Source organism: Dendrobium catenatum, unplaced genomic scaffold (assembly GCF_001605985.2).
Source record: "Dendrobium catenatum unplaced genomic scaffold, ASM160598v2 original_scaffold_71536, whole genome shotgun sequence".
NCBI lineage: Eukaryota > Viridiplantae > Streptophyta > Magnoliopsida > Asparagales > Orchidaceae > Dendrobium > Dendrobium catenatum.
This window is the reverse complement of record NW_021389983.1, coordinates 790,729-810,510: the sequence shown is the minus strand read 5'-3', so window position 1 is coordinate 810,510 and position 19,782 is coordinate 790,729. Positions and strand designations below refer to the sequence as shown.

The window sequence follows — 19,782 nt, the reverse complement described above, 5'->3', positions numbered from 1 at the left end:
GACGAACAAGAGGGAGAAGTCACCAGCCACCGGATCTTCTTTGGTTAAGTTGGAAACGAAGTTTAGTCCAACCGGGAGGGCATGAGAATGAGAAGGAGAGGGGAGAGCCCCTAGCAGAGGTGGAAAATCCTCAAGATAAGAGGAAGAAGCCATGGAGAGAGAGGGAAAGGGGAGGGGAGCTCCCCTTCTCGCGCGGTGGTGGGAGGAAAACTGAGGCGGCAGCGGGGGGAAACTAGGGTAAGGAAACCCTAGCAGAGCTCATAGCAGCTTACAAGTGAATAAAGTCAAACAAAAAAAATTATTTTACTTATATGTTTAATATACATTCATCTAAACAATTCTAATTTTTTATATTATATAACTTCTACACTACAGACATAAAGTTAAATGATTTAAAAAAAAATATATTTAAAATTATTCAACAAATTCGTAAAAAAAAAAAATATTTGGACGGACCAAATCCAAGTGACGTATGTGGGTCCAATTGACTTTGGATGCCCCAAAGTCAATAATCAACCCGCTTGATAGCGTGCAACCTACGCGGGATTTCAGGCCATCTTTTACGTTTGATCAAGATCAGCTGGTCAGCAATGACGTTCCTCCTCGGGAGTAAGCTTCGCCACCCCCTTAAATGATTCGAATAACCGATACATGTCGCTTCAGTTCTCCTTCTTGAGTTGGAAGGGCCGCTTTTGTTCTCTCTGTTTCCCTTTCTCTCTCTATCAGGTATGATCTGATCAGCTCGTCCATCTCCATCGTGTTCTTTGTTTTCCGCTCACAGTAATTTTTAAAATGGGACATTGTTAGGTTTTGGAAAGTTTTTTTGAAGCACAAAATCTGTATGTTCCTGTATCTCACTGCGTGCTATTTATTGGGAATGAAGGTGATGTTTTGGAGGGAAAAGGATAGGCTAGCTGGACTTCTGTTGTTGTTTTGGTGTGTTTGGCATTGCTAGATTTCGTTTTCTCGCTATTTCACAATGTTATGCTCGTAAGGTTCTCAGCATGGCATGAGTTCAATTGCTTTTTTTTTTTGTGTAATTTCGGATGTTTCATTGTTATATAAAGTCTGTCTCAAAGATCTTTCAAGAGAAATGTTTTTCAGGTGCAATTTAGTTGGCCAAAAACCTTGTTGGAATGATATAAACCTTGATGGAATGATAAAATCCTTGGTCGAATGATATGAGAATAATCTGTTTCACAAATTTTTTTTAAAGATTTCGGTGCATCATTTTGCTAGCCATTGAGGGCCTGAATAGTACTCCTCTTTGAATTGGCTTGTTAATGAAGAAGCAAACCAAAAAAAGAGATCCAATGACCTGGATGTCATCAAGATTCTGATTATCCTTTACATCCTATCAAAGGGAAAAGTATGAAATGGAATTCACTCTTGCTAATTTTATTTGACATCTTCTTTCAATTTTCTTGGTTGCATTGGTACCAACCCAACAAAAATCTTGTCTTGGGCCTAAAGTAAATTGTTTGGTATGGAGTTATTGTCTTTAATTCTTATGGCTAGCTTTGTGACATCCGATAATGTCCAATACTGTGTAATTGTAGGATATTGGCAATGGCAGGACGTAAACCCCCTATAATTTGATCAATTGAATATTCTTCGGGTTTGACAATATCACATTTTAACATTAATTGTTCAAATTCCGAAATATACTCCTCTTCTGTTAAATTTTATGAGTAATGGAAGGAGTGTATTGCTTAAATTGAGATGGTAGATATTTTTTTTGCAATTCTTCAAATTTTTTTCCATGTGAGGATTTTAGTTTTTACCCTCTCTAATTTGTTCTTTTAAGGTTTTCCAACTAGAGAGGCATTTTTCTTGATTTTAATGGCTACTAATTTTGCATGACGATCAAACGGGATTTCTTTATACTCAAAAACATGTTCTATCGTGTGCAACCAATCCATAAAATCATCAGGATTTAATCCTCCCTTAAAATTCGGAAAGTCTATCTTAAATTCTTTACACTAAAAATCTTGATATCTTATGAGTTATCTTCTATGGTAAGGTTCATTTTCATTGTATGATTCTTGAAACCTTTGATGAAAACGATTTTCCATTTCACGGTTGTCGTGGTGGTCATCCGAATGAAACGAACTAGTTTCTCTATCACGTCGTTCGTAGGTCGCTAATGTAGTTTGTAGTTGTTGGATTTCAGGGCACAAACATTTAGTTTTGATATGTTTGGTCTCTCCTAGGAGGCATTCTAACCTAGGGCTCTAATACAAATATGACATCAATGAGAAACAAAAAGACAAGAAGCAGCGGAAAATCATAGTAATCAACAAAGAAAATTTGATACCGAGAAACAAAAAAAGACTAAAGACTCATCAACCAAGCAACAAGACAAGAACCACAGTTCCTAATTGCAAATCCTACAAAACTTCCTACAAACAAATGAACAAATTTTTTTAAATCAAAGGCTGAATTAGAATTAGAGAAAAGAATTTTGTTGGATAGTAGTGCTGCCTTCTGCCAAGAACAGGTAGGCTAATTATTCTCAGCTAGCAGTTGTTTTGGAATCCATAGAAACTTTGCCAGTACTTGAAGGGGTTTCAATGATTACCCAGATATCTTTCTTGCTGATGGGGTTAATAGGGAAGGCTAGCAGCAGGTTCTTGATGCTATTAAAGGCTGCTAGAAGGCCAAATGCTAGTTCTTGCTGCTGCTTGTGAGTGCTTGAAAGCCTGCAGCAGGTTCTTGTTATCCTTAGCCGCTGAAAAAGTAGAATTTAGGCTAGGCGATGCTTTCTTGATGACACAATGCAGCTGCAATGTCAAGTCATTTAACTGTGTGTGATGGCAACCTGTCTATTGTTGGATGAACCTGCAGGTCACAACGTATGTCGTGGTTGATCGAGTTTCCAAGGACAGAAGGTGGCTGCTTTGGTGGGGAAGACGCAGAGCTTTAGAGAGAAGAAAGACGATGGGATATTGATGTTGGCGGAGTCCTATACTCCACTACAACCCTCACTTCCTCTCCTCTCAATCTTTAGATGAAATTCACTGTAACGAATTTGAAATGAAAACAATCAAACTCCCCATTCTAAAAAAAAATGATAGGTATTTATAGATCCCAAGTTTTACAATAGACACAATTTACCACTCTACTCTTATTTAAGTAATTAATAAATAAAACAAAAGAAAATAAAACTAAAAGACGAAAAAAGAAACAAACAATCATAAAGCCCTAATAAAAAAAAATAAGAGAAAAGGGACTATTGTATAAATTTGTTGTTAATAGAAATGACCCTCCTGTTTTTATCTGTTAATAAGTTGAATCTTGATTGTTGACACTCTTTCTGACAATCTTTCTGTTGTGGCACCATCAATAGAGTGGGCCTCTTGACCATATTGCTTTAATAGCTATTGGGGAAAGATCTTCTGCTCCTTCTCTTACTCAACTTATCAACCAAACTTGAAAATTGAAATGCAGCCAATGCAAAAAAGTTTGGATGGGTTTAATTTAGGTCAGCTATTCTAAGGTAAATTTAGGTACAATATATTAAATTGGGTCCTTTGATCTCAGCTTTTGTATTTGTATCCTTAATATTGTCATTATGGCTTGTTTCTTAGGGACCGCATGGCAATTTTATTCACACTCTCCTTCAACCAAATGACAAATCATGGTATATTGTTCGCTACATGTTCACATATTGTGATAAATGTTTCCCCTGAATGGATTGAAGGGTTCATTAAAAAAATTATAGTTTCTCCCGTAGGTACATCTAAAAGGCCACTATTGCACAATCATTGGGATTGATGTAATCTAATAATCATCATATCGTTCAAATTTCCAACAAAATCCTTGAAGCACCCATCTATAATTATGATCCTATTCCATCTAGATTCCATTATCTTCTGTTGTCTTCTTAAATTCTTCTAAGAGGTAGAGTGGAAAAACCTACTGTACTGGCATCCCCTTAGATTTTGCCTATTTTTTTCCCTATCTTAATGAGCTATCATGAGTGTTCGTGCTCAGCAATTTGAAGTAGTATTCTAGGCTGATTGCATAGACATGTTCTATTGAGCAACAATTCACTCTCAACAATCTGTCAGCATGAAAATTTTTTTGGAGCACAAAATATTTATTCATTTGTGGTAAATATCCACCTGAGATTACTTTTATTTCACAATCCATCTACATTCTTGCATATCTAAGTCAATCTTTTGTTTAGGATTTTGCAGTATTTCCAAAGTTGCATTCGTCATGTTCACAATTCTGATTCACTTTCTTCTTTTTATTTTTATGGCCTAATTGTTTATATTGATTTTATGATACATAGCTTTTTTCTGAGTCGAGCTATTATCCAATACAAATACTTGCATAGATTATACTTAAAACATTTTGTTGATGATTCCTTTGCTTGTTTTATTGATTTTTTATTCAAGAATTGCTTCATGGGTGAATAGGAAGTCTACTTTTGAGATTTTTTGTGAGATGAAGAGGCAAGAAACAATTGCATGCTAAAATTTAGGTTACTAAGGAAAGATCTTCTAGAAAAGAGTAATAATTGCTATTTTGTGTATGATAATGAAATTTATTGACCTTTAGAAATTTCATTTAAAAGGATGCATTTTGGGCCCACCCACAGTGTATTCATTGTGGGAAGTTTATTTCATTAGCATTATTAGGCTTTAGTTTTACGTTATGGCTGGATGTGATGGTAACTTATGATGTACCATTTGCTAAATTTATAAAACCCTTTGTTAAATTTCTAAATGTGATATAGATTATGAGGTTAGATGATAATATATGACCTTTTACGAAGAATTTTCAATAAACTCAAAGTTCCTTTATATATATAATGAAAAAATGGGCTAAAAAACTACAATTTCATTATTTTTATTTCTCGTTGGTTGAAATTGTTTTCTTGATTTGTTTCATTTTATACAAAACATTTTATATATTTGGAGACTTTTTGTGCACGGGATAAGTTTCATCAGCAAGCATATTGTTGTAGCTCAGAGAGTATGGGAATGTAGGCCCCATATTTGTATCTTTCAAGTGTTTAATATTGATTAAGTGATAGTTATGCTATTAGGAAAGAGCGATTGTTTAATCACTTATGTTCATACTTGTCAATGGCGCAAAATGGCTCATGCGGTGCAACGCGGGTCACCTACGGCGCCAGCTGCATGGTAGTTATAAATAGTTTTTAATATTTATATATTTTAATTTCTAAAATAATGTAATAATTAATTTTAAAATTATTTGATATGATTAAAATAGTTTAGTTATACGTTGTTAGATTTTATCTAAAATAATTTTAGTGATTTTTTTAATAGAAATTTAGGACGAACTTGAAGCTCACTTTAATGGTTTGGACTTTAGACCACAAATATTTTCAACCAAGCCTTACCTAACTTGATTGATACTCTAAAATAGGATCCATATAATGTTTTTTATAATTATTTTTTATTTTGTGCCGTGTTCAAAATGGCGAGGGCCCGCGCCATGGCTCCGCACGGAACTTTACGCAGTGGTGCGCCATTTGTTGTTGACATGTATGTTTATGTTACCCTTTTTAATTTAAGAAGTTATAATGAAATCTAGTAAGGAAGCTTAAATTGTTCGAAAGACTCAAACATTTTACATACCAAATATTTCTAGCATGATCATTGCAAAATCTTTTGTTTTGGGGTTTGCAAAAGCTGCATTTGCTAAATTTATTAAAATTGGTAATGAAGTTGGAGCTTATGTTTAATTGTTGAGAAAAAGTAATGAAGCTAAAATTGGTGTTTAATTTGTTTATGAAACATAAAAAGGTTCTAATGACTTTTTATTTTTATTTGGATTATATTTATTCTGTGCATTTTATGATTTGTTGTCAATTTCTTTATGACATTGTTGCTATATTTGATTGTTGGTTCCTTTCATTATTACAAAAGGTCATGTGCTGTTATCTTGTACAATAATCCAGTTCTTAAATTCAAAGTAAATCTTAACAGGATTTGAAGAAATGTCAGGAGGCATTGCACGAGGGCGTCTTGCTGAAGAACGCAAAGCATGGCGTAAAAATCATCCTCATGTAGTACTTCATATCATTACTTCTCACATTTTTTTTGGGTAAGTACATGTGCTAAGGGAACTAATGTAAATAAATAATTATTTGTTTCTTGACACCTTGTTAGGGTTTCGTGGCCAAACCAGAAACATTAGCGGATGGTACTGTCAATATTATGGTGTGGCATTGTACAATACCTGGAAAACAAGGGGTAAGTCTTGTTGTTTCTCTTTATGCATCTTTGTTTATGCTTATTTTTATAATTTTTAGTTCTTTTAATGTAAATTATTGGATGTTATGTGGGTGTGTCAAATGTTGGGTGTAATGTCGTTTAATGATTATTATATGGCTATATTTTTTTGCTTATTCTTGTTGTGAATTTTGTTGAAGCTAAATTTAGATAATTTGGGAGGTGGATTCACACACACACATATATATATAAATTAGAGATTAGTATTTTTCAACTCACCTATTAACTGAACGGGAGATTAGTGTTGGTTTTGGTTCAGCTTCTTAAAAACTTAAATATAGAATTCTGAAAAGAAAAGTTTCAAGAAGTAAATTAACCCGTCAAAATCATATTAAAGCTAAGATAAAAATTAAGATATATATTCTTTAATTTACAAATGACTTTCACATAATGTCATGTACGTGTTTAGCTCGTATTCTCCTCAATAAATAAACGAGCCAAACATATACAAAAACTTTTCGCTCATTTACTTAATTTGTGAGTTGACCAGCACTAATTTCTGGTTTACTTAACATATGAGATATTTAAAACTTGGCTGTTGTTTACATACCCAATCTCTTACTTTAATATATATATATATATATATATAATAAAATAAGACTTTCTCATACTATCATGTAACATGTTAGTGAACATCTTGTATTCAACTCAACAAATAAATGAGCCAAACACGTACAAAAACTTTTGGCTCATTTACTTAATATTTGAGATCTAGGATTGTAAACGTGAGCCATGTTTGAATTATCTCACTTGTTGAGTAAATGAGAGATTAATGTTGTTCAACTCACCTATTAAGTTAATGTGCAAAAAGTTTTTGTATCTGTTTACCTTGTTTATCTTTTACAGCAGAATCTCACTGAGCATGGTAGTATGTAAAAGCCTTTCATAAATTACTGAGTAAATGAGCCAAAAGTTTTTGAATGTATTTGCCTTATTTATTAAGGTGAATATGATCAATTCATAAACATAAGTACATAAAAGACTTTTATAAATTATAGAATGTATATATTAATTTTTATCTTAACTTTGATATGAGTTTGACTGATTAACATGAAAATTTTCTTTTAAGAATTTTAGAGTCCTCCAAAACTTCCAAGTTCCAAGTTCTCCAATCCTTTGTTTATTGGAAACATAAAATCAACAAACAACCATCATTTCCCCCTTCATGCATGATGGTCCGAAGTCTCCTAAAGCTTCAAGAATATCATTGTATGGAGATTTTGGAGCTTATAGCTAAATTTTAAGCTTCCTTCTCCATTTGTTGAAACACAAAATCAACAAATGGATATCCCTCCTCTTTGCATGATAGCTTGAAGTCCTCCAAAACTTCAACAACAACATTGCACAAGATTCTTGAACATGGAACCCCATTCTAAGTTCTTTCACTTTATTTTTTTGAACGTGAAGTTAACAAATAAGCATTCAGTTTAAGCTTAGGGCTCAAATCCTAGTATTCTTCCCATATTCACTTAACCTAAATTAAGTGAATGATGATCCCTCTTTGAACATCAAATGTTCAAGGATTATCCCCAACTTGCAATCCATAAATTGCATATTGATTCCTTCTTTCTATAGTTCAAAGATTGTAGAAATCCTCTCATTCTCCTAAGCCAAAATTAGGAGAGTGTATACCTTCCTTTGAACAACAAATGTTCAAGGGATATTCATGAATCTGCAACCCACAAGTTGCATTTTCTCCTTTCTTTTATACAAACCAAAATTGTAGTGAAGTCCCTCTTCCTACAACTCAAGAGTTGTAGGAAATTCCTACATTCACTTGACCCATGTTGAGTGAATCAAACATACACCCAAGTTAATTTACTTATGGAGCCAAAATCAACAAGTAATTTCTTCCCAAGCACAAGAATCAAAGTCCAATCTCCACTTCATCCTTCCAACACAATTTAGAAGGGCGAATTCCTCTCTTTGAACACCCAAAAGTTCATTGAGAATCCATGGTGACTTGTAGTCCAAATGATGCGAAACAAACATGAATTGCAATGAAATAATAAAATTATTGTAAGCTTGCTATTTTAAGATTAATGAATCACAAGAAATAATTTTAAGAATTATTTGTTAAGGTTTTGCTCTGGCATGTATTTACAATTTTAGGAGAACAGATCAATTTAAAACAATATTAAAAAAATACAATAAAGCTAGATGTATTGTAATAATAATGCACAGGTTAATATCAATAGCTTTCACCTCGAGTTTCCCTTTATCGCTCACGCTGTATGAGGGGTTCTAGCGGAGAAAGATCTTCAGCAAACCAAACGATGCCGCTAAGAGGGTTATGACATGATGGTCTTGATCCACGAGAGAGTAGCCAGAGAAGGAGGCAGAGGTGGAAATCCGACGAGTTGCCACTGTTCGGATGGTCTTTGTTCGTCGATTGCCTTGTTGAGATGAAATAGTATGCGATCTACGTAGTTTCAACAAAATCTTCAAACTCCTAGTCGGGGTCAAAGAAGGGCGATTGAAGGATGTCGATTTGTCCTTGAGAATTGTACGCAAATTCGTGGTCGACTTCAGGATCAGTCATCCATGAACATGGGAGTCTTCTTTGTTGTGAACCTTGGAGGAACCAGCGTTTAGTAAAAGGAGAAGGGAGGGGAGGAGCTAGTGGTGGGGTTTCACGGGTAGAGGGGAAAGGGAAGGGGCGGCTAGGGAGGTGGGGAAGAGGTTTTAAAAAGTCTGAAATTTATTGTAGAATTTTTCAAAGAGAGAAAAGGGGGTGATTTAAACTCCCAAACTATTCCCAAAAATAGTTCAAGGGGGGCCGACGGTTTAGGAGGGTTTAGGGAGCATTTAATTTGAATTAGGGAATTGATTGAGGAGGGAAAAAGGGTAAGGGGTCGGCCCATTTGGGGAGGGGAAATAGATGTCTAGGTTCAATGTATGTGGGTCCAAAGAAGTTAATTATTGATTGGAATCAAATCTAAATTTTAATTTCAGATTTGATTTATTTAGGGAGACTTCCTAATTGGGTTTTAACAATAAGAAAGTATTTCAAATTCAAATATTTAATTGAATTCAAATAAGGATACTTTCTGAAATAGCTATGGGTTATGTTAGGAAGGAAATTAAAGTAATTGATATTTTAAAATTCAAACTTTTTGGGCAAGGTAGGCCGGCGGCTAGGGGAGGTTTAGGGAGGGGAATCGGCGTTTGGAGGGTGGAGGCCGGTGGCTGGACTGGTGGGGTGGGCTTTCTGGCTGCTTGGAGTGGAGGAGGGGGTCAGTTAACGGGAGAACGAAGGGGGTGGTGGGGGAGAGAAGGCCGGTAGTGGGGAGGGGGATAGCCGGAAGCTTGGCACAAGGGAGAGGGGATGGCCGACGGCTTGAAGTGAGGGGAAAGTCTGACTACAAGCCCGGAGCACCTTCGCCATTGGTGGGTATTACTTTGCCCACACATTGGGATTTCACCACTCAAGAACTCACAAGCTCGAGAGAAGAAAATCAGAAATTTTATTAAGCAATCATCAAAACCAATGCAAAGTCTTGGGCCTCTATATATAGGCCTCAACAACGAAGAAAACTCAAAGACAAATATGCACTTCGGGCTACAACTCACTAACTCCCTCATAGGGGTACAAAGGTCAACTAAAACACATAATGATAATAATACTAATACAATAACATAAAATAACTCATAAATAGATGCTCCTAATCGTGGCCGTCGATATGCGATGTCTCTTGTGATAGACGAGCTGGAATCTTTTGCTGATGTCCTCATCACCAAATCTACATATCTCCTTCTCATATTTGCCCAACACAAGTTGGGTAGATAATGATCTCCCTTTAACATTCAATACTCAAGGGGCATCCCATGAATTTGCAACTCATCCATGAATTTGCAACTCATAAGTTGCATTTTCTTCTCTCTTTTCTACAAGCCACAATTGTAGAGATATTGTTCTTCTTACAACTCAGAAGTTGTAGAAAATTCCATCATTCTCTTTAACCCAAATTAGGAGAGTATATACTTTTTGTTTCACACCATAATGTTCAAAGATCCTTCATGAGTTTGAAATCTCTAAATTGCATATATCTCTTCTTTTATACAAGCTAAAATTATCGAGAAATTTCTCTTTTATAACTCAAAAGTTTTATGAAACTCTCATTCACTCAACCCATATTGAGTAAATCAAATCTGCACCAAATCATTTATTTGTTGAACCCAAAATAAACAAATATTTCTACCTCAAGCATGGGAATATAAATCATATATTCCCTCTTGTTCTTCCTACCCAAGTTGGATGAATAATTCTTTTCTTTGGACACCCAAAAGTCCAAAGAATCCTTCAGGATGTGTAGATAAACTTATATATCATCTTCTTATGTTTGCCAAATCATTTATTTGTTGAACGGTTGAACCCAAAATAAACAAATATTTCTACCTCAAGCATGGGAATATAAATCATATATTCCCTCTTGTTCTTCCTACCCAAGTTGGATGAATAATTCTTTTCTTTGGACACCCAAAAGTCCAAAGAATCCTTCAGGATGTGTAATCAAGCTTATATATCATCTTCTTATGTTTGCTTTATCCATATTCAGCTAACCAATTTTTCATTAGTGAACATAAAATTCAATCATAACTCTTATTGATTTGCAACCCCAGTTGCAAATCAATCTTCCTCACCTTTTGAGCCAAAATCAATCGGTGACCTAATCTTTCATTTGCCTAGTCCAAATTAAGCAAATATATCCCTCCCTTTGAATAAAAAAAAAATTTCAAAGAGACCTTTTGATTTGTATCCTCAAAGCTACAAGTCACCCCTCTTCTCTATGGGCTCCAAAAGCTTTAGAGAAATCTCCAACTCTTAGCCACCAAGCTATGAGTTTCATTCATTTTTCCTAGTTCCATAAGATATGGAGAATCCTCCAACGTTTAGCCTAAAACCTATATGTTGGACATCTCCTTTTTAGACCCAAAGTCTAAGTATCATTCAACTAAAAAACAAATGATCCCTCCTTATGACATTTAAAACACATAACCTTTAGATGTCCCATAGGAATTTTCTATCTGTTGAAATTCATCTTACACCATTAGATGGATTTCATAAAGTCCTAAGTGCAACCCTTAGGCATGTCTACCTTACCTTATTAGGTAGACATTTTTCTCTTATTCAAATATTAAGAAAATTCTAAGATCCTTAAAAAATCACATAAGTCCCTTTGATACAACGAACAATCGTTCCATCCTAAAAGGTGGAATAGTTGCATCATTGTATTTTAGGACTCATAAGTAACAGGCTTGCCTAAAAGAAATTAGTAGTTGCTTTATGAGTTATTCATAACCCTCCTTAATATGAAACACTTAAAAAGTCAAATAAAATCTTTAAGTCACAAACAACTTAAAGAGAAACAACCCATGGATAAAGATTAAATATTTTCATTCCAAAATAAAATCAAACACCTCTAATGTGACATGCCACACAAGCCTCACACATTTAGATGCACAACCCTTAGTCATGTTAGGATTGAGATTTTTTTTTATGTGCATGTGATTGATGATTTAGTGTGATGATTATTGGATTATCTACGTTGTGGGTAGGGGTGTAAGTGAGCCGATACGGCTCGCGAGCCAGCTTGAGCTCGACTCGTTTATGGGCTCGTGAGCCGAGCTTATCGAGCTCACGAGTCAAGCTCGAGCTCGAGTTTGAGCTCGTTTATTAAACGAGCTCAAGCCGGCTTGGCTCGTGAGCTCGTGAGCCAGCTTGAATAAATATTAATAGTTTTGAAATAATTTTATTTTATTTAATCTAAATATTAAAAAATAATAATAAAAATCACCTAAATTTTATTTAAATTTTAAACATTTCATAGTTTTTTAAAAATTGTCTAATTTTTAAAAATCCCGCTTAAGTTTTAAAAATCCTGCCTAATTTTTAATTTTTTTAAAAAATTCCACTTAAATCTAAAAAAATTCCTGCACATGGCTGACGAACCGGCTCGAGCTCGTTTACAGTGAGTCGAGCTTGATTCGAGCTCGCTTTCCATCTAACGAGCCGAGCTCGATAAGGGCCTAAACTCGACTCGTTTACACCCCTATTTGTGGGCATTTTCTCTTAAGTGGATAGTGTTGAAATATATATGTTTTCTTATAGGTGGCTATATCCAAAAGGGGGGCGTAATAAATCATAAATAAAAAAAAATGCTTGTATGACAAGTGCTGCTTAGAACACCCTAAGAGGCATGACCAATATGATAGAAACAAGTATTGGCACTTTAAGTGCCAAACAAATTTTGGATGTGACATGTTTATTATATAAACAACTTTCAGACCCTCTGTTTTACAGCTTTGAGTCTTTTCATTTTTTAAATGTATTTGTTTAGAGTTAAGTTGCATGTCAAACTTGTAAGATTTTGTTAAAGGAGGTGAATCAAGAGGATGTATTTGATAAAGTTGAAGCCCAATATTTACTTAGAAGCCAGAACTGGAAGCCCCCCATAAGTAGAGTGTAAATAAATATTTGACTGGGATGTATAAAGGTAGAAAACTCAATTGCCAAATCTGATTGTTAATTTGGACTATATGATTTACATTTATTGTGTTTGATTTATATATATAAGCATGTGTTGATTGTTTATTTGATTATACAATAGAAATGCATGATTTTCCCTAGTTTTTTTTTTCTTGTTTTTTTTTTTTGGGTGACCTGGACTTTTGATACGGTAGGCTCTTAAAACAAAAATAAGTTTTCTACCTATTAAAATGTAAGCAATCTAAAATCAAATTAGGCTTCATGTTTTCCTAACAAAGAAAGAAAAATTGCATGGCTCCCTTTATGGAGCCAAATTTTCCAAAATGTAAATTGATCATGAGTTTGCCATTAAAAGAGAAACATAATACTAAGTTAAGTGTTGCAGAGATGAGGATGCTTAGGTGGATGAGTGGCTTGACCCTTGGAGATAGGATACGAAATGAGCATATATGTGAAAAAGTTGGAGTAGCTCCAGTGGAAGATAGGATTAGAGAGTCGCCTTAGATGGTTTGGTCACATTAAACGGAGGCCTTCCAATGATCCAGTTAGGAAAGTTGAGGTATTATATTTGGCTTATGTTAAGAAAGGTAGAGGTAGAACTAAAAAGACTTGGTTAGAAAATATTAGAAATGATATTTTTTTATTAGATTTAGATGAGAATTTGACTTTTAACCAGACACAATGGCGAAATAGGATTCATGTAGCCGACCCCACGTAATGGGATAAAGGCTTGATGTTGTTGTTGTTGTTATTGTAAATTGATCATGCGTAGCCCAAGTTAGTCTCATATAGAAAAGCCTCAACTTACTGATCAGATAAAAAAAGAAATTTGCATCTTTGTGAGTCAACATTATGCATACCACTTATGTTCAGGTTTCTTGGCCTCAAAGCCAAGTTGTAAACCCTATCTTCTAACAAAAAAAATCTTCTTACTCTTCATATGCATTGTGACTGAGCTTCATGGTTTTAAAAGTGATTAGATGGGTTTAGGTGATAGTCATTTTCATGCAGGGCAATAAATACAGGGGTTGGGCTGACTATGCCTCATGTGAGATGTAGTTTTTAAGTCTCTTGCACTTTGTTAGACTTAGGTTCGAGGCACTATCTCTCATTAGTCCTCACCTTTGTTCTAGAGTTCGACGCAGTGGTTGATTTGAATCACTTCATAAGCTCTCACTTTCCAGACATTTCCTCTAACATGTGTTGTTGGAATGTAAGCTTCAACATTCTAAATTAAAATTATCAACTTAAATAAAAAATTAGATTCTAAAATGTAAAGCCCAGCATAGGATAGTTTTGAGTACCTCTGAGTTTTTTTTCCTCAGAATCAAGTACTCATATTCTTCCTCTATGTGAATCTCATTACAAGAATTCTAATTAAGTTGATCTCACTTCCTTTTAAATTCCTAAAGACCAAAACTCTTTAAATAAGAATTTCATGGATTTTTAAATCAAAATTTTAGCTAATAATTTGATGATTTTCAAAAGAAAGAAAACAATTAGTTTAATCAAAAGTTTTTTTTAAGTACCAAGAACTTGGGATGTAATTAACCATAAGGACTTGCTCCTATCGGGCATCTATAACCTAAAATAAAATAAACCCTATTCAATCAAATATTGGATGGGAGAATCTCTTTAAAATTGTAAATTTTGTTATTGAGTCCATAAAGAAATAATATTTTTATCCTTCAAGGTAATATATCAACTTTCTTATGCCGTACTCGATTATAAAATATGCAGTCCGTTGAGGTTGACAAAATTTCTTCAACACTCAAGACTATTCAATTTAATTAAGTTGAATAATTAATTTAAATTCGATTCAATTTTGTCTCAAGTTGGCTTGACTTGATTAAATTGAATCAATCGATTCAATTTAATCAATTTATTTTGTTCAATTCAGATTAATTTCATTAATCAAGTCGTGTCGATCCAAATCGAGTCACATTAACTTAATTCACACTAATTTGTGTCATATTAAATTAAATCGAGTCGAGTTGCATGAAATTAAATCAATTGAGCTTAATTGACTTAAATCGAGTCAAATCAAACCAAAATCTAACTCAAATCAACATTTCCCTATTCGGTTATCCCAAAAGTGTGCTGCAAACACTTCATTTAAGCCTATCCGATCCTTCTCAAATCAAGAAATCAGATCAAATGGTTAAAATTGAAGATAACATTTGGTTACGATAGCTTTTCTCATGTTATTTACTTGCTGCAACATCTTATGCTCTTATGCTCTTTAGGGGTAATATGATTCAATCTCAATCAAGGTGCTCAATTTGTATTAGGCTCTCATTTGTCCTTATTTACCCATACCTAGGCGGAATTGAGGGCATGACAGCAAGGGCCTAGGCAAAAAATAAAAGAGAGAGCAGGCGGTAACTTTGGTGCACCTTGGGGGAACCGAGAGAGTTCTTCTCCTTCTCCTTGCTTCGGTTCTTACAAAACTAAAATCAGTCTGAGTTGCTATTCACATGCAATTGGGAAGAAAGCGTGCGGCCTAAGGTCGAAACCGAGTGGTTGTGACTTTAGAGAGGGCTGTAGGCACCTATGGCTCGATGAAATCATATTAGGCCTCTTCCTTTGATTTTCTATGAATTGAGAGAGGAGGCTTTCGAATCGAGCCTCTTCTTTTTCGTTTCTAGTTATAAGAAATTAAGAGAGAACATCAGAATGTTTGCTTCTTCCTTCAACTTTTTTTGAAACCAGAGAAACTTGTGTGAGGGCTTCTTTTTCTCAGGTCTTTTGATTGTGTGAAGTTGAGAGGAAGAAGACTTGAAGTAGTCGTCCATCTTTGTTCTATATTGCATTCATCTCGGCGGTTGACCTCAAAGGCTATTAAATTCAGAACATTAATTTTGGCGAGTATGTGGCGGTGGAGGTGACGTATAGAAGCGGTCCAAATAACAACTCCATTTATGTTGTCTTCGTCTCTTCCCGTGGAAGTCACCCATTGCTTCAACGAGGTAAAATACTTTTAACTTAGGAAAACTAAGTCTCTTAGACTTTTGGTGTTGTGTATAACGCTCTTGAAGTTCTAAGCCTACATAGAAACTTTGGTTTATGCTCTACAAATCCTTAAACCCTTGTTACCCTCTTTGCAAACCCATGGAAATTCATTGATTTCCAATGAGTTCTCATTTGAGAACCCAAAGAGGATGGTAATCGAAGCATTAGGTCATTGGACTCCCACATTAAGCATGGAAATTACATTTATCTTGGAGCCTTTCTTTCCCTATATGATATACTAGACGTTGTTATTTGATCCCAAATCAACTGACAATGCGTAGATTTCGATCACCACCGTTTGCATTTTCTTCTTACGAAATCATAGGTTATGACAATATTAGCCTAAAGATATTGGAACTCACATTGGTTACGATTTATAAACATTTCCTAATTTTGTTGAATGTCTAAAAATGGATTTAATTGATTTAGAAAACTCACAAACAATATGCGGATCTTTCATGGACCCTCAAAGGTTAATGTTTCAAATCCCACAATGGGTAAACTTAATTAAATTCGTTTTTTGATATTTTGCCAAATTTAGTGCATCAAAATAAAAAGAATAATTAAAAATTCTTAAAATTAAAAAAATCATTCAATGCACACCTAGGTCCTTATATTATTATAAAATTAACCTTAGGACTCCTAAAGTTATAGGAAATGATTCTTCCAATTTTAAAGAATTCAAAACATTCTTAAAAAAAACCCTTTAGGAACTCTCTTTTCTCATGCATGGTGCTTTGAAACTCCCCAAAGCTTCAAGCATCTCATTGCTCGAATCTTAGGACCTCTTTGGATCGTAGTTCAACTTGTGACAAATCTTAGAATCGTTCTAATTCAAGTTAAACCAAATTCATCTTGAGTCATCCTATTCAACCTCCCTTGTTAGTTGTTTTCTTAAACTCCCATAGAGATTCCCAATTAATCTCTAAGGAGTCAAAGAGAGCACAAAGGGTCATTAAGATCAAATCTTAGGTTCACTAATCAGTTGGTTAAGCCAAAAATTAGCAAAGAACATCTACTTTAGGCATATGATTCCAATCTTAACCTCCCAAAATTTTGATGCTTGAACCCAAAAATTCAAGAACCCTTGATTGGTTGCCCCAAAACTACAGATTATTCATTTGATTTTCCATGGTATTTTCTTAGTCCAATTAAGCAAGTATATTGATGTCTATGGACCCAAAAGTCATAGAAAATCTCATTTTCCTTATCCTTAAAGTGATAGAAAATCCTCTAATCCTTAGCTTCAAAGTTATAGATTTCACCCGTTCTTCCTTAGCTTTAAAACAATAGGATATCCCATAACCCTTAGCCTCAATTCTATATGTTATTCATCATCTTCTTTTGCTTGACTTCAATTAAGCAGATGATCCCTATCTGTACACCCTTAAGCCTTAGATTCTCCTATAGGAGTCAAATCAAATAGGAACCTTCATTTTCTTTGGCTTAAAGCTAAAGCTTATAAGCTTGACCCAATCAAGGACATGATCTCTAAATTCAAACTCCAAACTCTAGATTTTCATTGCTTAGCCAAAATATGTAATTTCATCAATCATTACATTAAAATTCAAGCTTCTAATTCTCTTTAGAAGCCTTTTTTTTCCTAAAATTTATCTTATTAAATTAGGCGAATTTCACCACATTCTAAGTTAAATCCTTAGATAAGTTTTGCTTTGTCCTATCAAATAAACTTCTTTCTTTTGATGCAGTGATATATCATTCTTCTCTAAAAGGTGGAATACCTGCATCACTAGATCTTAGGATTCCATGGATGACATACTTATCTCTCGAAACAAGTAATGGACATTCTATGGGTTCTTTAAAATTCACTAAAAATGTGAACCAAAATAAATAAAAACTTTTAAATATGGGTGTCAATATTTGACACGACCCGCAACCTCAACTCTAACCTGGCTCGAAAAATTCAGTTTTGGGTCAATCCGTTTGAAAAACAGGTCTAGTTTGGGTTTAAAATCCTAACCCGATTGCAAATTCGGGTTGGGTTTAGGTCAACCCAAAAACCTTACTTCAACTCGGAACCTTCAACCTTTACATGTTCCTTTGATGCCTAACCCGTTCCTTTGACGCCTCCTTCGATGTCGTTCCTAAGTTCCTTATGTTGGGTCAGAAGTCACGATAGCTCACCTCCTTCGACGCCGTTCCTTCTGTTGGGTTGAAAGTCACGAGTCACGACAGCTCACCTCCTTCAAGGCTTCGAGGCTTCGTGGCTTCGACGTCATTCCTTCTGTCGGGTTGGAACATGAGTCATGACAGCTCGCCTCCTTTGACATAGTTCCTTTTGTCGGGTCGAAAGTTACGACAACTCGCCGTTTAGAATGACAACGATGGGAGGGATCGTTGGATCAGAAGTCACGCCAGCTTGCAGTTTGTTGGATCGGAAGTCATGACGATGACAGGAGGGAGCTCGTTCTTTGCGAAGGTAATCATTTTCTCCCGTATTTTCGTGTCGGGTCGGTCAACCCGGTGACCATTTTCTCTTGTGGTTGAAATTTATGACCTGTTTGCAAAAACGGGTCGGGTTCATGTCGTGTTAAACAGTAACAGGTCAAAATCAGGTTTGACCTAAACCCGACCCGCAACCCAATCTTGATACCCCTACTTCTAAGTCATAAAAACTTTAAAGTAAAATTTGTCCTAAATTAAAAACTAAGTCTTTTCCTATTCCACAATAAAATAAAACATTAAATCATAGTATGACAACCACTCACAACATCACACACTACATACACAACCCTTAGGTATCCTAAGATTAGCATTTCTTTTGTGCATGTGATTATGATATTTGGTGTGATGATTGATGGATTATTTGTGTTGTGGGCACTTGCCCTTTAGTGTTAGAGTAGAAATATATGTTTTTCCATGCAGGTGGCCATGTCCAAAATGGTAAAAATAGTTAAATAATTATCATTTAACAAAGTTTGCTTATAGTCTCTTATAAGCTAAAAGTTGAGTTTTGAGTAAGTATGATCAATAAGGTGAAAATCAGCTTGGCACTACAAATGTGAAACAATCTGTGTGATGATTATATATGTATATGTTTCTTATTTTTAAGTTCAGGATCGAGTTCCTTTTTTGCTTTTCAAATATAATTTATAAATTTAGAAAGTCATATATCTTGTGGGATACAATTATGAGAACAATGAATTAAAATGATGAACCCTAAAGTGAAGCTTAAAGACCATAGGTTATGTAATTTTAGTTAGTAAGACAAATAACTTAATTGCCACTTTTCATTTCTGGTTGTGGCAATATAAGGCCTGTACACAATTCTTTGATTGATTCATATATACTTGATTGCTTGTTTAATTTGAGTGCATATTAAAAATGCATAATTTTTCTCATATTTTTTTCTTGCTTTGCTTGGTGGTGGCCTGGACATTTTATGCAGTTGACTTATAAAAAACATAAGTGTTTTTACTAATTAAAATATAGGCAATATAAAATCAACCATATTATACCATTTTCAACTATAATTGCATGGCTTATTAAAAATAAACCAATTAAAAAAAATTCAAATCCTCTTTATGAATTGTTGTCTGCAACTTAGTATATGATTGATTGCTTATTCATGAGGATATGATCAAAATCAACTATCAAACTCATGTACAAAGCTAATGAATATCATACGTATAGTCTACTGTGTCACATAATAAATAAAAGCCCTCACATTAAGGATTAGATAACAAAAAAATTGCGTAGCGAGTCAGCATGTGCATACTCATATATCAGGCTTCATAAGTTATGTGGTTGAGTTGTAAGTTCTATGTCCTAATATCAAAACAACCTTAACATATCTTGCATATGCATTTAGACTAGACTTGCATGGGTTTTAAAAGCACTTAGGTGGGTTTAGCTAGCTATCTTTTTCATGCAAGATTGTAAGTCTAGGTCAGACTGACTTAACTCTTGATACGATTTCAAGTTTTAAGTCCCATGCATTCCGCTAATTTTAGGACGGAGTTACTTTCTATCGGTTGTTCTTACCTT

At 34.6% G+C, this 19,782-nt stretch overlaps 1 protein-coding gene across 1 annotated transcript in view; it reads left to right on the top strand.

Annotated features, from left to right (window-relative positions):
• Positions 1 to 542: 542 nt before the first annotated feature.
• Positions 543 to 19,782, top strand: part of LOC110108934 (SUMO-conjugating enzyme SCE1) — a 21,158-nt gene continuing 1,918 nt past the window's right edge. The window contains exons 1-3 of the mRNA XM_020839795.2: positions 543 to 726; positions 5,967 to 6,046; positions 6,150 to 6,233. Of these exons, the coding sequence (XP_020695454.1) occupies positions 5,978 to 6,046; positions 6,150 to 6,233 (153 nt within the window). The 5' untranslated portion in view covers positions 543 to 726; positions 5,967 to 5,977. The remainder of the gene's footprint in view (positions 727 to 5,966; positions 6,047 to 6,149; positions 6,234 to 19,782) is intronic.